The sequence below is a fragment of the Amphiura filiformis genome, chromosome 6, assembly GCF_039555335.1.
Source record: "Amphiura filiformis chromosome 6, Afil_fr2py, whole genome shotgun sequence".
Taxonomy (NCBI): Eukaryota; Metazoa; Echinodermata; class Ophiuroidea; order Amphilepidida; family Amphiuridae; genus Amphiura; species Amphiura filiformis.
The window spans coordinates 23367728-23388069 of NC_092633.1; the positions used below are offsets into that span (position 1 = coordinate 23367728).

Genomic DNA, 20342 nt, shown 5'->3' on the forward strand with positions numbered 1-20342 from the left:
AAATTTCTATTGTCTCTACCCTTAACACTGTTTTTTACATAAAGAACTACTGAACGCATTGACGTGTGACTTTATAATTTGGTCCATATGTGTGAAACAAATAAGGCTACCCATACTTTTTACACGTTTGCATTTCGTTGACTATTTTTCGATTTATTTAAGTATTTAGGGGGACCGTGACACCACTAACAGAAATGGAAAGTACCTTGTGGAACTAGCAACAGAGAAGAATCTCATCATTGCAAACACACAGTTTCGCAAGAAAGCTGGAAAATTATGGACATTTACAAGCCCAGGAGGAATAAATACCAACTAGACTACATACTCATACGAAGAAAATGGAGGAACAGTCTGCAGAACGCTGAGGCATACAACACCTTTGCTAGTGTGGGCTCTGATCACAGAATAGTGTCTGCAAGAATAAGACTAAGCCTCAGAAAGAGCAAGACGTTACCAAGGAAGAACCAGTTCGATTGGAAATCCCTGAGCACTGATAGAAATATCCAAAAGATGTACACCATAGAAGTGCACAACAGGTTTGAAATCCTTGAAGACATGGAGGAAACAGCCACGGATAAGTACAGCCGATTTATCGCTGCCAACAAAGACGCAGCTGAGAAGATCATCCCTGCAAAGAAGCGATCTCGAAGGGCAAACTTTTCTCGTGATCCAAGAGTCGTAAAGGCAAGAGACCATATCAGGGAGACGTATGAGGTGTATCAACAGGACACTACTGATTGTAAAAGAGAGGAGTACAAGAAGGCGAAGAAAAACCTTGATGATGCATACAACGAAGTTATTGAGGCAGATCTAAATGGCAAGTTGCAAGAGGTTGAAAGAGCGCATGTCAACTCCAAACATGGTGAAAGTTGGAAACTGATCAACGACATCACTGGTAGAAAGGCATGCAGTACAGGTCAGTTGAAGGAAATACTCAAAGTGAAAGGGTCACCAATTGGTACAATCACTTCAAAGGCCTTCTTGGAAGCCCTCCTGACATTGATGATGAGGAAGAAGAAATTACACCAATTTTAGACGAGCTTGATATTAAAGTGGGGCCATTTGACAAAGAAGAATATCAAGAAGCTAAGGCATCTTTGGTTGAGGGAAAGAGCTGTGGAGAGGACAACATACCTCCAGAAGTGCTGAAGAGATGCAACCTAGATGACATTGTGTTGGGGTTCTGCAATGACGCACTTCTCAATGGGAAGAAACCGGATCAATGGTCCATACTTAATATTGTTCCTATCCCCAAAACAGGAGATCTTAGTTCAGGAAACAACTATCGCGGTATCAGTCTAAGCTCCATCGTAGCCAAAACCTACAACAGAATGATACTAAATAGGATTAGACCTGAAATTGACCAGCATCTAAGAACAAATCAGAATGGATTTAGAGTTGGTAGAACGACTGTTGGACACATCCTTGCACTACGTAGGCTGATTGAAGAGGTAAAGGCGCATAACCTGCCGGCGATAATAACATTCATCGACTTCAAGAAAGCTTTCGACACCATCCATAGAGGCAAGATGTTGAAGATACTCCATGCCTACGGTATTCCGGAACTCATTGTTGAAGCTATTGGCAAAATGTACCAAAACACAAAAGCGAAAGTAATATCACCAGATGGCGAGACAGAATTGTTTGAAATCTTAGCAGGAGTACTTCAGAGGGATACCCTCGCCCCATACCTGTTTGTGATTGTCCTCGACTTTGCACTGAGAATAGCTATTGAAGGAAATGAAGAGGAGCTAGGATTCCATCTGGAAAAGAGGCGAAGTAGGAGAGTTGGTCCAGTTGTGGTGACAGACTTTGATTTTGCTGACGACATTGCACTGTTGTCTGAGGAAATACACCAAGCACAAGAACTGCTTCGTAGAGTGGAGACTTCAGCTGCTAAAGTGGGCCTGAAGATGAATGGAAGTAAAACAAAGTATATGTCCTACAATAACAAGAGAGAAAGCATCACAACAAATGAGGGTGTAGAACTAGAGGAGGTAGATGACTTCAAATACCTAGGCGCTTGGATGAAAAGCACAGAAAGGGATGTCAAGCTACGTAAAGCAGCAGCATGGAGGGCGTGCAGTAAACTAAAGAAAATCTGGAGGTCAACTCTTACCAAGAGTTTCAAACTTCGTATTTTTGCTGCAACAGTGGAGTCGGTGCTGCTTTATGGATGCGAAGCATGGACCATCACCCCTAAACTTGCAAAGGGTCTGGATGGCTGCGACACCCGTATGCTAAGAACTGTACTGAATGTGCATTGGAAAGAACATAGGTCAAATGCAGACCTATATGGAGATCTTCCCAAATTAAGCCACAAGATCAGGGAAAGAAGAACCCGGTTTGCTGGCCACTGTTCTAGAAGTGATGAGCCCGCATCAAAAATGATTCATTGGACACCCAAGCATGGGAGGCGGAAACCTGGAAGACCTGCTCTGACCTACATTGACATTCTGAAAAATGACACTGGACTGGAGGCAGCAGACTTCAAGACAGCAATGTAGGACAGGAAGTTGTGGAAAGCCATCACAGTTCGAGGACACCACTCGAATTAAGCAAGTAAGTAAGCAGGGGGACCGTATAGTTGTGGATCCTATATTTTGAAAGATGACACCATTTTGTTGATATCTTAAGACTGTTTTGAACTTAGTTGTGACTCAACCATTCAAAAGGTTGGAGGAAAAAATGGATTATACGCACTAATTCTACTGGTGTCATGCGAATGTGCTCGGTTTGTAAAAAACAATCATATCTAAAATATTACCCGTATTTCAATAAAGCTATGTTGTACCTCTATTTAACATTTACTTTATAATTTCATGATTAAAGGTAAGTACAGGGTGTCCCAATAAAAAGAGGCCCCACATAGCGCCCTCCTTTTCTCCTATTTTGGAAGAGTTGATCTAATATATTATGGTATGTAAAGAAACCTTGAGTCGTTAGCTTTAATAAACCAAAACAATTATATCAATTGGCTCACAACTTTGGAAGATATGCTCTTTTAGAGAAATGTACCCGTTTTTCACTCTGTCCACGGAGAAGGTTTGGCTACTTCAAAGATTGAAAATTAGTACACATACCATGCATGAATATCAAACATTCCTCAATGAGAACTTTATAAAATAACTTTATTTATGGAATGGGCTTTACCTGTAGGTTTATAGGCAATGAGTTTTGTTAATAGTGTTATTAATTTATGGGTAAAATGGATGCCGAATGGGTCTTCTTTTGCTTTACTTGCAATTACCGTACTTATTTTTCTTGGTTATTTATGCCTTTTTGTTTTATTATGTTTCTTACTTTCTTACTTTGTTGTTTCTTGCTTTCTTTTTTTTTTATTTACAACATAAGTCATTTCTCTTTTTAGGATAAAAGGTAGCCCTATAAGGCTGTTTGGTTTGTCTTCGGTTCTTCTGAAGTGAGTTTACTGTGCTGCTCTGCCCTCTACCTGGTTGCCTCCTTGGCGAATACAGGTTTCAGCCCTGGTCCTCATTGCATCAATTGCGTTGCGTACCATCCTTGTGCGCCGGATACTTGAACTGCATTCAGTAATACGTTTGCGAAGATCTTGGATTTTGCCACAAAGGAAAAAAATCAAGTGGTGTGAGGTATGGTGATCGTGCAGGCCATTCCACAGCATGAGCCATCCCAACCACCCCGTTTGCTATCCGTGGACAGAGTGAAAAACGGGTACTTTTATTCAAAAGGGCATATCTTCAACAGTTGTGAGCCGATTGAAATAATTGTTTTGGTTTATAAAAGCTAACGACTAAAGAATTCTTTACATACCAAAATATATTTAATCAACTTTTCAGAAATAGGAGAAAAAGAGGGCGCAATGAGGGGCCTCTTTTTTTTGGGACACCCTGTATAATGAATTGAATAGTACAAGCCTCGCTTTTACACAACTGTTTTCCGTTGAGCTGAGCATATTCCTTCCGGTACGTTATTTCTCATCGACACGTTTTGCTCAAAAGCTGTTTCATTTTTAAGGCGATATTGTTATATTGTGGGTCACTTAGTAAGATTATGTAACTGCCAGCAAACAAAACGGAAGCAACGTAACCATAATGTACCATTCGGGCAAGATTAAATTGAATTTTCAATTAGAGTTTGCAATGAAGATTGATGGCTCTTAAAGGTTTTTCCTTGTATGACCCAATGCTGCATGAAATCACTATTTCCAATCTCGAAATTGCAAAATTTGAGTTTATTAACAATAAGTCGCCCGTAGCTGAGTAAGAACGTTTTGTACTGCTTAGTTTCTCAGCTGGATAAATAGCTAACGACTACACCTGCGAATTATGAAGAAAAATGTCTTACCAAAAACAATCGAGAAATATAAGCGAATAACCTGTTTAATACGAAAAGAAATTGCTTAATATAAAGAGATTTATTATTAGGAAATCATTCTTGAATTAATCATGCTCAGAGATTGGATATCGCTCAATTCCATTGAGATTCCATTTTATTTTACTTTTTTTATTATTTTATTCATCTGGCGATTAATAACAAAATTGGAACAAAACAAAATTGAGGTCTGCTGAGCTGCCAGGGAGCACTGAAAGTACAAAAGATCACTGTCACCATTAGCGCCAATCCGGCTTGAAATGTGTGTGTGGGGGGAGGGGACATTCGACCTGAATTGTAAAAAGTGGATAAAAAAATGGGTCATTTTGGCGAAAGGTTGGGGGACACGTCCCCTGTCCCTCCGGGACTGACGTCCATGACTGTCACCGCAAGGAGCAGCGCTCCCAACTCAGCAGACCTCATACAAACAAATCATATAAAAATACAAAAAAGGCATCAATACAAATTAATCATCATGATCCATATAGTGAGATTTTAGTTGAGATTTAGATGTAGACTTGCTGATATCTGATGGAATTTTGCAGATCATAATACTGGGAAATTGACCAAAAGACTTTTTGTACGCACCCGTTTAAAGCTTCAAGGCTAGTATAAACACACCACCTGGAAAAAGAAAGAGATTGGCATTAGCCAGACAAGAACAAGCGTATTATGATAACTATACTATTTCAGAAAAGTATTGATATATGTGTAAAGGAAATGTTGGTTGCGGCACCTCTAATCCGCGGAAATATCCAGAAATAGGAATGTTCACTAAAACCGATATATTCAAGAAGATACTTGCAGTTTGTGTACAATCTATATTTAGTGCACAAGTTATTTGATGAAACAGGTGCCATGTTCAATCTTTAGCAAATCAAGGTTGTATACCAATAGTATATATTTTGTGACTGCATTTTGGCGTTTTCAATGCGTTTTAGGCTTACCATGAAATTAACGCTGATATCTGGACATGCTCCTGTTAGAATTTATGTCCGGTGGTCGACTGTTGCAGCCACAGAATGCAGATTGGCTCAGAATAAATGTCGTATTCCTCTAGGTGGGTCTCTTGACGATATGATTACTTTATTTTATTTATTTGGTAGATTAATAAGTAATTAGTAATATTCATCGGTTGATTATTGATTGTTGATAACTTGAACACTTGATTAATTGATCGATTGATAGTCATTTCACATATTACTAGTTTCTATGGAACTTCTATTTGAATACCATTGTACATGATACATCTACAGTATTGATTTATTTTTTTGATGGCTGTGTCTCTTTCAGGGACCCTCCCTCTGGAATCCAAACCACGTTCCCGCCCTCTTAACGCCCCTTAAAATTCAAAACAAAATTGTTCATAAGATGACAAGAAAGGTTTATTTATTCATGTGAACTTCAGCATTGGTTAATTTGGGCATTTTCGGTGTTCTCAAGTAAATATTGATACGCCAATCTACACTTGCAAGCCGTTTTAAGTATTGACCTTTTCAATAATTGAGCAAGTGCTTTACATTGCAAAAGCAAATCGTCCAATCCAAGTAAAACATTTGCGTCGATTCAATAATAAACAAAAGCTACTTATTTAGCCAGGTAATGGCTGCATTACCGAGCCATTAACTTCAGTAACACAGTATACGAATAAAGTAAGTAAAGATAACAATCGGCATATTTTGTTGTATTCTAAGTGACTAAGAGCGTATTTTGCTAGAAAAACTGTATGTTTAAAACATCTCATAGCGCGCTTTTAACAACAATGGACAAGGCAACCCAATCTTTACGTTGTTACTGGATTGTATCAAGACGCCGGTCGTTTTGCGACTAGACATATCTCAGAGAATTCTTATTGAAAACGATGATAGATGGTTCTGTCCATTTAAAAAAATCACTCTCGTATGTTGTCTGCCTTGAATGTCACACATGTTGTGTATGTGGCTTTATTGTTGTCTTATATTATTATGTCGCATCTTTATTATTATTTATTATGAATCGCAGTCGCATCGCTCTTTTTTATTCTGGCGTTTAGCAGTGTGTAAAATAGAACCCGTCCGTACGTCCCAGATGGGATTCTTCGGACGTGTTCTTTCCTAACCAGCTCGTCTTCGGACGCCCCGAAATGGTGCATTATAACTAGAAGTGATCAGTGGCGTAGCCAGGAGCAAAGCCAAAGTTTCGTCCCCATTTGGGAGGCAAAGCCAGATTTTCGTCCCCGTTTGTCCCCTTTTTGTCCCATTTGTGGTCAATTTCCGGACATTTTGCTCTTTACCGTCCCCATTTTGTCCCTGAAAAATTTCTGTGGGGGCACTCTGGTATCGACCGTCAAAATAGCAGGACAAAATTGACCAAATTTGTGATGTTTATCTTTCGTGCGCGCATACATCCTGGTAAAGTCATTGTGGTACCAGGTCAACTGGACAATTTTGCTCATCTTGGAGGGCTGAAGGGTATTCGAGATCCGCACCAAAATTATTGAGGGGGGCTGAACCTCTAAGCCTATGGGATAAGATTTACGCCTGCACAAAGATCAAAGATTTGTTCAAGTGATGATGTAACAGGATGAACCACCATAGCAATAGGTTAAAACAATTTTTGAATATATTGCCCTTCACGTGTACGTTCACGAGGTACCGCAATGTCAAAGAACAGGAATCATATGGAAAGGTTTTTCTATACAAAAACGATTTTTTTATAAGCCATCATGCGCACAGTTTCCACCTTGATACACCTGAACCACACATTTTCGTCCCAAGAGCTTCCACGCAGAGAACAACAAGCTGCGAATGTCTCTACCACAGTCTTTGATTACACTGCACGGTTGAGTGCATAGCAATGTAGGATCTGTGAAGCTTCTAGCTAAAAAATGGCCCTCTTTGATTGGTTTTTGTCGAAACCTCAAGTGTTCCCTTCATCCAATCAGTGTTTTTTTATTTTTTTATATCAATCGAAAGCTAACACTTCCCCTAAAAACGCTTTTAGTCACTAGGTCAACATATAACACAATTGAATGTTATAGCAAAGCGAATGTGGAAAATCTGTTGAAAACTACCTATCCAAGCACAATTTTATGATCAAAATGTAGGTTTTAAAAGTCAAACTCTCAAGTGTTCCTTACAATATTTTTCCTTACATAATTTTATGCATGTCATTAAATAAAAAGCACACTTGTATTGAACATAATACTAGAGTCACTAGAATGAGCAATGGTTAATTATCTTTAAATTGTGCGAAAATTAATATTTTCGCCTGTTTTGTCATACGGTTGTAAATTCAATGAACTATGACTTTTAAAATAGAGCGCTTACAAATTGATATGAAAGACCTGGATCGTAATTCTAAAGAATATTCATATCGTGTTGATCACTCGCACCTGTTAAATTAGTATCTTTGAAAAGAGCGGCAGTATATTCAATCTAAGATTGCAGAGGTACACGGGTGATGAGTGCAACGTTCTTGTAGTGCAGGGCGATATATTCACAAATTGTTTTAACCTATCACTATGGTAGTTAATCTTGTTACATTATCACTTCTATGACGAATAAGAAAAGAAATCAGACTAGTGGCAAATGGTGGTCATAGACCACAAACCTAGCTGGGCGTGTTGGTGTTGTGGAGGTATCTGACCCCTACAAAATGTTCTAAAAATGTTCCCCTGGTCATGAGGTTTGTTGTCACCGTGTTTGAGTCCCGTACTCCTTACAGATGTCCAGAAAATGCAATTTTAAGATTTGACCCCAGATGACCTTTGACCTCACCTCTGCAATATGTTGCAAAAATGTTCCACTGGTCATCAAGTTTGTTGTCAACGAGTTTGAGCCCGTATCCCTTACAGATGTCCAGAAAATATGTTTCTAAGATTTGACCTCTGCATGACCTTTGACCTGACCCCTGCAAAATGTTCCCCTGGTCATGAGATTTGTTGTCACTGAGTTTGAGCCCTATACCCCTTACAGATATCCAGAAAATGAAATTATAAGATTTGACCCCAGATAACCTTTGACCTGACCCCTGCAAAGTGTTCCAAAATGTTTCCCAGATCACTAAGTTTGTTGTCACCAAGTTTGAACTCCGTACTCCTTACAGATGTCCAGAAAATGCATTTCTAAAATTTGACCTCTGCATGACCTTTAACCTGACCCCTGCAAAATGTTCCCCTGGTCATGAGATTTGTTGTCACTGAGTTCAAGCCCCATACCCCTTACAGATGTCCAGATAATGCAATTGTAAGATTTTACCCCTTAATGACCTTTGACCCCAATTCTGTGTGTGCAAGTGATGGGCACTGGGTAAAACCGATGCACATGTGTAAGTGACGTCATTGTGCTATGTAATATGTGGCAGAAGAAGCATTTTGAAGGTATTTGGTTATATACCAAAAATGACCCTTTAATGACCTTTGATCCCAATTCTGTTTGCACCCTATGGGGACTGGATATAGCCAATACATATGTGCAAGTTACGCAATTGTAGGGTGTAACATGTAGGAGGAGAAGCATTTTGAAGTTTGTTGCCAGAAAGAAGAAAGAAAGAAAGAAAGAGGAATCGGATAGAAAAACAGTACCTAGCTCGGGGGGTTGAAAACCCCCCGGCTAGGTAATAATATGAAGCACTTTATTAAGAAATCGTTTTTGCATCAAATTATTGGACTCGGTGATTGGATAACCTTTCAACAGCTCATATCTTTTTTCTGCAAAATATAGCTTTGCAAATGCTTTATACATCAGCTCATATCTTTGGAACAATTTGTGCAATTATTCTGCAAAATGTAGCTTTACAATTGCTTCATACATCAAAGTAGAATAATTGGACTCGGTGATTGGATAACCCTTCAACAGCTCATGTTTTTGGAACAATTTGTGCAAAAATGTAGCTTTGCAAATGCTTTATACATATCAAAGTAGACAAATGAAAATTGAATATACACGACCTCAGACTGATTTTGTTTGATAACACCACATAATGTGCAAAGAACATGTTGGTATAATTCCTATCCTGTGTTACCACAAATCCTCGGAGATATCCAGACGGATGTTCATTAAAAATGTAAAACCGGTATATTCAGAATACTTTGGTGTGATAACTTGTAGTTAATGTAAAAGCTCTATTTAATGCATATATATTCTTAGCAATTTTGAATGTTTGTGAAACCAATAATCTAATTGTCCTGTTCCGCAGGGTAAATGGATCTTTAAATAATATGTTAGTGTTTTTCTTCTTTTCGGTGATAATCGAATATGATTATATTGTGTCATGATTATGCATTCTAAATGTGTTTGTAAGGTGTGTTAGCATATCTGCTTTATAATAACTTGAATATCACGAATGTACTGTAACAATTGCCTTTAGTGAGAACTGCAAACCTTAGAACTTTGAATGCTAAAAGTAACATTTGTTTGAAACTAAAATAAGGTTCTTTTTATGCTTTTTTAAAAATTGAAAACAAATGCTAATGAATTGACAAGAAAGGTTTTTTAATGCTTCAATATTGGTGAATTTAGCAGATTTTCTTCATTCATTGTCTCAAGCAAATATTGACACGTCAATTAATACTTTTGTATTGAGCTTTTAAAAAAATGAACAAGTGGTTTGCACAAGGAAAATGTCCAAGTGAAATTTCTGCGTAGAATCAATAATAGATTTCAAGCTGTTAACCAGGTAATGATTGCATTACCGAGCCATTAACTTCAGTAATACAGTGTATGAATAAAGTGAGTAAAAATAACAATCGCCACATTTCGGCGTATTTGCTAGAAAAGCTGTATGTTTAAGTCATCTCCAATATCGATTTACTCGACACATAGCGCGCTTTTAACAACAATGGACAATGTAACCCAATCTTTACGTTGTCACTAGATTGTATCAAGACGCCGGTCGTTTTGTGACTAGACAGACCTCAAATCATTCTTATTGAAAAGCGTGATAGCTGTTTCCGTGCATTTTGTAAAAACATAACCTTGATACATATGTTTCATGCCTTGCATGTCACACATGCAGTGTATTTATAGGAAAATAAAAGTTGAAAAAAAGGCTTTTATATTGACTTCTTTATTACGATATTTTCTATATGTCACTGATATTCGATCTGGTAAAGTTGTCAACACCACCACGCACATTTCAAAACGTAGCATATAAATTTGTGTACAATTCCAAATGGCAGATGCAAAAGGTGATTCAATATTTAAATGCAAGGACATTATAGGATTTTCATGTACATGGACATTTTCAATAAACTGTGAACAACGATATCCAACAAAAATGTACATATGGGGAGACGGGAGAGAATTAAAGTAAAACGTGTAATTTTATAGAGTTTCTGAAAAAATGTCGACGCTGTGCGTAAAACCAATGGAAGAATATAAACCTTATAATGTTAAAAAGTGGGCACATTTATAATGTAAACCTCTCCCTGTCAAGCTTTTTGATACTTTTCTTTTAACTCTTACTAAACTACGTAGGTGTTTGTAAATGAAAAAGAATAAGCAACACAATTTTCTATGTAAGCTTGTTGATGTTGGTAGCTTTAATTTCTTGAGTTTCTACCTGTCTATATGTGGCTTTGATAATTTCTCGCTATCTACACTTAAACTCGAAAACACACCACGCGCGCACCCTACACACCCCTACACACACCCCACACCCCACACCCCAACACACCCCAACACAGGGGCCTAACGATAATACTTTCCTAAATCTCGTGAAGTCCACTTTCCATTTTTTTGCTAACGTGCACATTTCTTCCCAATTTTGGCATTCCTATGGTAACGTCTCCCACCGTCGACTTGAAAGCTACCTACTTATTTTTCTCTTGTCATCTTATGAATTAGAACCGAACAACAAAATAAACCCCGATTATGCCCCTATATACAAACACACGTATAAACTTGCACATGAATCCAAGACACGTAAACTGACATACACATACAACTTCGCCATGTTAACACATTAGACATTCTTCAAGAGTGATATTTCTGATGGTATGGCGTAGGATGCAATGGAAATCGCCGACGGATATTTATCGCATTTGGCTAACTTGGTTTTTTACTTCATATGGACAAACACAAATCTAAAATACATTTGCTACACTTTAGGGTTTAGGGTTTTAGGGTTTTAAACACAGGCAAGTTTTGCTGCATCATAGTGAAAGTAAAAGAAAAATTTTTACCAATAGTTAGTCAAAATAAAAGAAACCAGTAGGGAGAGATAAACACAAGTAAACAAATTTGTCACCCTCAAAGATTTCACGAGCTATACCGTCGTACTGCGAACTTGTGCTGTTTAGAAACCGTTTTTTCGAAAGCTAGACACCCATATGTTTTACTGTAAGTCTACTTTAAGTACTATGGCGTGAAGAAACTAAAATTGCCAAAAGCATTACAAAATGTCTGAAAGTATGTCTCCATGTGCATCGTGAATTGCAGCTGCGTAAAATCTTATCTGCATTACAAGCTTCGCTTCAGTCGGTTTCAAATGATTAGATAGTGGAATGTCACTGCTCATGAATGTCAGGCAGGTTTCTTTGTTAACAGACATGGTTTAGCTGCCTTATGTACAACTATATATATTTAATATAAATGTTGATTTATTTTACAACAAGTATGATCAAGGGAGTGCATGCCTTTCATGACAGTCACCCTTGTGGCACGCCATTGAATAGTTTGCGTTTGCGTTTGAATGAAAACAAGAGATAAATGACAATGAGTGCCTGGTTCTGGAAAACGTTGGTACCCATGGCTATTGACTAGGGTACCGAGTGTATATGTAGTCTGGGTTAATTGGAATATTGACGTAAATAAATTATCAATCATTGTCAGAAGTATCAGGCTGGATACGGGCAAAAACGGGACATCCACACAAGTTCAGCACAGATTTTAGGGTACCAGCAATCATAAAATATGTTTTGAAGATTTTTTAAAGCATTTACAGAAACGGTTTAATAACATGAAATGCTGCGTTATTGAAAGATAAGACGCATTTTTCAAAACATTTTGTATAACTGTTGATAATAATAATAATAATGATAAAACATTTATAGATTCCAGTATATCAAACATACCAAACGCTTTACAAAGAAATAATTTAAAGATTAACACTTTTAAGTGTTAATCTTTAAATTATTTCTTTAAAAAACTACCTTAAAATATATGGACAGGTTAATTTCAGGCGGGATTGGTTACTTTTAGGAGCAGCCTGTCATACAGAATATTTACTTGTGGGCTGAATTTTACACACTGACTGTGTTCGAATAATTCCGAGTTCTTGAAATTATGGTAGTATGTTGTACCAGTTGCACGGGTGGTACTGTCAGTAAGCCTGTTTGTTTCTCATTGAGTTTGTTGCCTGTAGTAATGAATGTCTGAACATTTGCTAAACTACAGTTGAATGTACTTGGCAACTGAATTAAAGATATTTATTCATACATAATTATACATTCAATGCAAATGTAATAGTGTCGTATTAAGCAAACATTTGCGAGACTAGGGTTGTTGGAATCAGTCGTACGTATAAATAATATTTTGGAAAATTTCGACCAATTTAACTTCGATCTCGAAAATGAATGATCTGGTCATATTATCAGAATCATATTGTGCATGTTTTTCCAAAAAGTGTCATTCCCATTCGAGTTCGCCTATTCAAATATCGTACTACATAAAGTGGTAACACAGTCTGCCCCACATGATTAAGTCAGCATCCAATGCCAATGGTCATACATTAAACCCTAGCCTTGACGACGCAAGAAATCTTGGGCCACAAGAAGTCTACAAACGGAAACGCTAAGAGTATTAACGGCATAAGTTACGAGCTCTGTTAGTGCCACTGGAAATGGTCCATAGTAGCCGTGTTTCCGATAATTATTGGGTTACGCATATTGCCTTTATTGCGTTAAGTTACGGTGCCAGAAGTACCTAGAGGTTATGAATGGCATTTATAAACAGGTCTGGACAGGTTGAAACCGGGACTTGAAATAAAATGCAAGAAGAAGGTCAAGGAAAGAGCAAAAGTAAAACCGGGACTTGAAATAAAATGCAAGAAGGTCAAGGAAGAAAGCAAAAGTAAACTCATTGTGTCAGTGAAGTGCTCTTATTAATCACGGAAGAAAGCAAAGTAAGCATATCGTGTGAGTCAAGAGTTCTAATCAACTCCTTTTATCAAAAGTAAAAGGCCGTGATAAATCAAAAGCAAATCATTACAACATATATGACGAGTACTGTAAGCAATATTAGTACCAATGCAATTTGTACTTAACACCATGTGCTCATAGTAAAACCCAAGATCTAAAAAGCCTCTAAACCTCGAGATAAACACAGTGGCGTTACCAGTATGAAAGATCTGCCGTTACATCGTGATCCGACGCCACATGAAACTAAAAAAGAATTGACAAAATGTCAAATAATGGACAAACGTTTTAATAGCGTGAGGCATGAAAAAGGCCTAAGATTATGTCAATTCGTCGCAGAATATAAAGCGTCTGTGTATGCCTTTTAATGCTTTTACTGACCAGTGTTTCGATTGAATGTTCAACTTTATATTGATTGGTACATTAGCGATTTATGTCCACTTGTCTAGAAAGGATGGCTTAGCCACGGATATATTAAACAATCATGCAATCATTAGTGTCTGCAAAAATAATATAGCAGGATCATCGTAGAATACTTGAACTAATTCACAAAGAGTCTTTAAGCCATGAGTTGACGGAAACGCAATGCCTTTGAGTATAAACAGACAGGATGCGTAAAGGACGTGTTGTCCAGATGGACATTGCAAGCATTGCTTCTGCAAACACACAACAGACCAGACAGTGACCATCACGCAAGTCCCCCTTGTTTGCATTGATCTACCTTCAACTTCCAAGTCAACGTCGCCTTATTTATATAATGCAGATTCGACCTTAAGTCATACATTGGAAAGATGACACTATTTTGAACGTTCCTGTATCTGCTGCTGGTCATGACTGTGTTAAACTTAGAAGGGACTCAAGATTAACCATTTGTGTACATATCAATCCCATCAAATTTTCGGTGGACAACCATGAATAATGTGATATGACCCAATATCGTAAAATCGCATTTCCCATGACAATAATTGGTTCAGCTCAGTTGGAAGTAGTCTCAATCCTGCTGATTTGTCCTCCTTCGTTACTAAAAAAACCGCCTGGCGAGTGGCGACACACTCTAAGTAAGCCAAATTTACCCCAATTCTCAACAATTCTTAATATTAATCTTTAGTTTGTATTGCTAAAAATATGTTTAAAATTGATGCGAAAGATTAATTTGATAAATTCTAAATTTTAACCTTATGTAGCTCGGGTGGTCTGAAAGAAACGATCGCCAGGTAATGATTATTTGTAAAAGTCAAATCATCGCCATGCATGAAAATTTCATATCTTTACTGGTAAATGTTATTATTTTGGCAAAGTTCTTTTATTTCATAGAGAAGTACACTGGTTTGGATTATAGAGAAATATACTGATTTGTATAGTACAAACCTCATTCATACACACCTCGTTCTGTTTTCACATTCCTTCAGGTACGTTTTTTCTCATCAGTACGTTTTGCACAAAAGCTGTTCCGTTTTTTAAGGCGATACTGTGGGTTCATTAGCAAGATTATGCTACAGCCAACAATACAGACAAAACGTATGTAACGTAGCAAATATATGGGCAAGAAGAAATTTGATTTTCAATTAGAGTTTGCTATGAAGATTGATGGCTTTGAAATTCTTTTCCTTGTATGACTCGTTGCTGCTTTTACTGTTTCAATTTCTAAATTGCAATTTTTTGTGTGATTATTTACCCATATTCGTCCGTACCTAAAGTTCCCATGAATAGCGTACGTTTTGTACTGCTTAGCTAACGACTACACCTGCTATTTATGAAGAGAAAAAAGTCTTACGAAAAATGATCGAGTTACAAAAATACAAGTGAATGATCTTAGCTGTGAAGTGAATGATCAGTTAAAAAGGAAACTGCTTTATATAAAGAGGTAATCATTCTTGCATAAATTGGACTCAGTGATTGGATATCGTTCAATTCCATTGAGATATTCTATCAAGTGTTGAGTATACTATTTCAGAGAATTATTGATATATGTGTAAAGAACATGTTGGATGATTCCTGTCCTGCGGCGCCACTTATCCTCGGAGATATCCAGAAGTGGGGATGCTCATTGAAAATGTAAAACCGGTATATTTAAGAATACTTTGGTGTGATAACTTGTATGAGAATGTGTTTCTTAAACCAATAATTGTGTTGTTCCGGAGAGTAAAATCAGTAGCAATGGAATAATAATTATGTTTTTTTTTCTTTATCGGTGATAATTAAAACAGAGTTATACTGTGTCAAGATAATGCATTCTAAATATGTTTGTATATTTGCTTTATGGTAACAAGAATATCAAGTATGTACTGTAATAATTGCCGTTAGTGAACAATTCAAACATTATACAATAAAGGTGCGCAACTTCAAACGCAAAATAAACATTTGTTTGAAATTATTTAATGCTTTCGAACTTCTGAATTGAACTCGTTATTTAACTCAATGTTTCAGTGTTGTCAAGTAAAAATTGATACGTCAATGTATAAAAAAAGGCAAAAATTCAAAGCAAACATGGCAAATTTCTCTCGATTCTCGTCTATTTGAAACAATATGGCCCCATCCCTTAAGTCATCTCCAATATCGATTTACTCGACACATAGCGCGCTTTTAACAACAATGGACAATGTAGCCCAATCATTACGTTGTCACTGGATTGTATCAAGACGCCGGTCGTTTTGTGACTAGACAGACTTCAAATCATTCTTATTGAAAAGTGTGATAGCTGTTTCCGTGCATTTTGTAAAATGTTATCTTCACAGGTATGGTGCATGTCTTGCATGTTACGCATGCAGTGTATTCTACGAAAAATAGGAAAAAAGAAAGTTGTAAAAATCATTTTGCACTGATATTCGATATAGTCAGAGAAGATGTAAAGAAAGGAGATAGATCCAGCTATCCTCAAACAAAATATGTGTGTTGCCGCTCATTCAAAAGCAATCACGCTATTTAGGTTTAACAATAAAATACAACAAAAGGGTTCGAACCCATGACGGGTGTGATACACAAGTTGCTGCTTACTAGTTTTAGGGAAAGGTCAGTGTCTGTATACCATCAATACTATGCATACAGATCCTAACATCCAGTTTATTTCAAATAAAATATGACCAAAGTTCCATGGCAAATAATAATTTTGCACGCTTGGTTACGCTTTCAACCTCTACGATTTATGATACAGCCTATTTTCAATTATCAAAATATCTTTATTAGGTTTGCAGGAAATTACAGGAAAATACATAAAACAATAAAATATAGATGATCAAAAATCATCCCTTTTCTAACAAAATGCTAAAATACTCTCCTAAATAATTAATATATGTTCCAAAATAGGCGGATATTTTTGGAATCTTTACAAAACTACATTTCTTTCTTATAGTATCCACGTGTGGCATCCCTTCAGAGCAACATCAGGTACTTAACGTGTCATACTTTCAAGGGATTCTCTATAGAAACATTGGATATGGTTTCAATTCTGGAGTGAAAATTAATCAACCGTAGTCGGCAACAAATATCACATCAAAGGCTACTTTCAAGTAGATGTGTAACTACTTGAGAATAAAGGACTATGAATAGGTGCGACAGGATTACCTACGGGATTATCTCAAGGATATAATTCCGTTCTCCCTCCTTCTTTTTCAACTTTTCTGGATCTAGTAAAGTTGTCAACACCACCACGCACATTTCAAAACGTGGCATTTAAATTTGTGTATACTAAATGGGATGCAATTCCTAATGATGTAATGGGTGGTTCAAAATGAAAATCCAAGGAAATTATAGGATTTTGATGTACTTGGATATTTCTGATAAACTGTGAACAACGTTATCCGAATACAGGATGTATCAATATAAAGTAAACAGTTTTAAAAATACCACTAAATTATCCATTATACAGCCTGTCTCAAAATAAATTGTGCAAGTGAAAAGCGCCCTCTTTGGCAATTAGAAAATACCGTTGTGACATAATGCTTACATCAACGTCACGGGCGCAATCTTAGCTCTCAAATGCCGTTTGTTCTGTTCAATTTACTTGTTCCAATTTCGAGATATATTTATTTAACAATGAAAGGGTAAAATCACAATTGTGCCACTTTTACTAGGGAAGAGAGCTGTACATGTAAATCAATGAAAGATGATGTTGATGCGGCTAATGCACTCCCCCTTTCGGGGCGCATGCATTAGACCAGAGAAGATTTAAGAAAAGGAGGGAGAACAGAATCACATCCTTGAGATAATCCCGTAGGTAATCCTGTCGCACCTATTCATAGATCTTTATTCTCAAGTACACATCTACTTGAAAGTAGCCTTTGATCATGTTGATGTGATGTGTGCTGCCGACCACGGTTGATTAATTTTCACTCCAGAATTGGAAATATTTCCAATGTTTCTATAGAGAATACCTTGAAAATATGACACGTGTGTGTTAAGTAGCTGTTGCTCTGATGGGATACCACACGTGGATACTACAAGAAAGAAATGTAGTTTTGTAAAAATTCCCACAAAATCCGCCCATTTTGGAACATTATATTAATTATTTAGGGAGAGTGTTTTAGGATTTTGTTAGAAAAGGGATGATTGTTGATCATATTTATTTTATTGTTTTTTGTATTTTCCTGTCATTTCCTGCAAACCTAATAAAGATATTTTGATAATTGAAAATAGTCTGTATCATAAATCGTAGAGGTTGAAAGAGTCAACAAGCGTCAGAAATTATAATTTGCCATGGAACTTCGGTCATATTTTAGTTGAAATATAACTGGATGTTAGGGTCTGCATGCATGGTATGCATTGTATGATGATATACAGACACTGACCTTTCCCTAAAACCAGTAAGCAGGAACTTGTGTATCACACCCATCATGTGTTCGAACCCCTTTGTTGTATGTTATTGTTAACCCTGAATAGCGTGATTACTTTTGAATGAGCGGCAGCACACATATTTTGTTTGAGGATAGGTGGATCTATCTCCTTTTCCTCACATCTTCTCTGATTAGACGCATCAACATCAGCACGCGTGCATTATTTTGTCTAATGTCTCTCCCAACAAGTAATACGCGTTCATTAACCTATAACATGTATAAGTGCGCAATATTTGTTTGCCTTTGAACATGTCTTAAGTGACTAAGAGAACAACATAGTTTACCATGATAAAATCATTGACATGCACATGCAGAACAGCAGAATGTGAAATCCATTTTTACAGCAGAATGTGAAATATTTAGTTATCTTTAAATCTCCTTTAAGGGGTACTACACCCTGTGGTAAATTTGTTACTATTTTTGTATTTTTCTCAAAAATAATAACACACTGGTAACAAAAGTTATGTATATTATTGGGGCAAGGAATCCAATTACTACACTGAAATTTCAGTGATTCAAGACAAGCGGTTCGTTATTTATGATAAGAAATGAGGTACATCCTATCGGTACCTTATTTCTTATCATAAATAACGAACCGCTTGACTTGGGTCACTGAAATTCCAGTTTAGTAATTGGATTCCTTGCCCCAATAATATACATACATTTTGTTACCACTGTGTTATTAGTTTTTGAGAAATATGCAAAAATAGACACAAATTTATCGAGGGGTGTAGTACCCCCTTAAGTGGAAAAAGAGAATCATCATTCCTGCATCATGACAAAACAGTAAAAACAGTCAATTTTTTTAAAAATATTGTGTAATTGATGCATTCTTTTGAAGGAACTCTTGATAAACTTGGTGCTATCACTGTTACATGTAAAGCCCTCTTCCCTAGTAAAAGTGGCACAATTGTGATTTTACCCTTTCGTCTTTAACTAAACATATCTCGAGATTAAAACAAGCAAATTGAACAGAACAAACGGCATTTGAGAGCTAAGACTACACCCTTGACGTTGAAAAAAAATATTTAGGCTCTCAGAAAACTTTAAGCGCCCACTTTACACATTTGCTGACGCTAAACTGATTTCAAGCACTTCAAACATTTCCTTTGACGCTAAACTGATTTCGAGCGCTAATTTAACAGGTATGAGGTATTTGGTCAAAGTGTTTTGGTTGATAGCTGAATCAACATCTTGTCCTCTCCTACAATTGTCCTCTCCTACAAATCAGTGGCGTGTGGCCATTAATAAGGACTCAGTGGCGCAAAGTTTATTAAAATCAAAGCAAAAAGAAAATCACATGCTTTACCACTTTCTTTACAATAATTGACAGTCTTAGTCTTCCTAATTGCCACCCGGGCATAAAACCATTCCTAAGTTTGCAGATTTCAGCTGTCCTCAACATATCATTCACACCAGGTCGGTCCAGCCTGAGGATGCCAACTAATGTATCTCTGGAGTTCATCAAGGTCTCCAGGGGGACTTGTGAAAACCTTTGATTTCAGATGTAGTTGTAAATTGTAAAGAGGTTGTGAAGAGTTACGAAAGATAAATAATCTAAAACCTAGAGATAATTGCTTGAAATCAAGACAGAGTTGACGGCATTAGCGAGATATCTTCTTCTCGGCCGCCATCACTACTTTACGATTGGCTACCACCTGGCAGCATCTCCTTATCTGCTTCTTACAAGCTGTTCTGTTTTAAAGTTTTCATTCTATTCTCTCGAGTGCACGGCTACCTCCTCTTAGGATGTGACCAAGGTATGTTAACTTTCTTGTCATCAACTCTCCAAGCAGCTGTCTCTTCACACCAAGTTCTTCAAGGATGCTTCTGTTCTCAGTCTTCTCCAGAATCAGTGTCTTGATCAGTTTCATTTTCAGTTCTGTTGCAAGGTTTAAATCATTCCACAGATCCTAAAGTTCAATCATTCTTACTTTTGCCATTCCAATCCTGGCTTTGATTTCTGCCGTGCACTTTGCATTGGATGTTTTCACCGAGCCCAGATACTTGAAGTGATTGACCTGTTCAACTTCTTATCCATC

At 37.0% G+C, this 20342-nt stretch overlaps 1 protein-coding gene across 1 annotated transcript; it reads left to right on the forward strand.

Moving 5' to 3' along the window:
* The first annotated feature begins 276 nt into the window (after nucleotides 1–276).
* On the forward strand, nucleotides 277–2910 carry LOC140154421 (uncharacterized). The gene is made up of 3 exons (XM_072176987.1): nucleotides 277–916; nucleotides 976–1787; nucleotides 2833–2910. Exons 1-3 carry the CDS (start codon nucleotides 277–279, stop codon nucleotides 2908–2910), a joined length of 1530 nt encoding a protein of 509 aa, XP_072033088.1.
* The last annotated feature ends 17432 nt before the right edge of the window (nucleotides 2911–20342 follow it).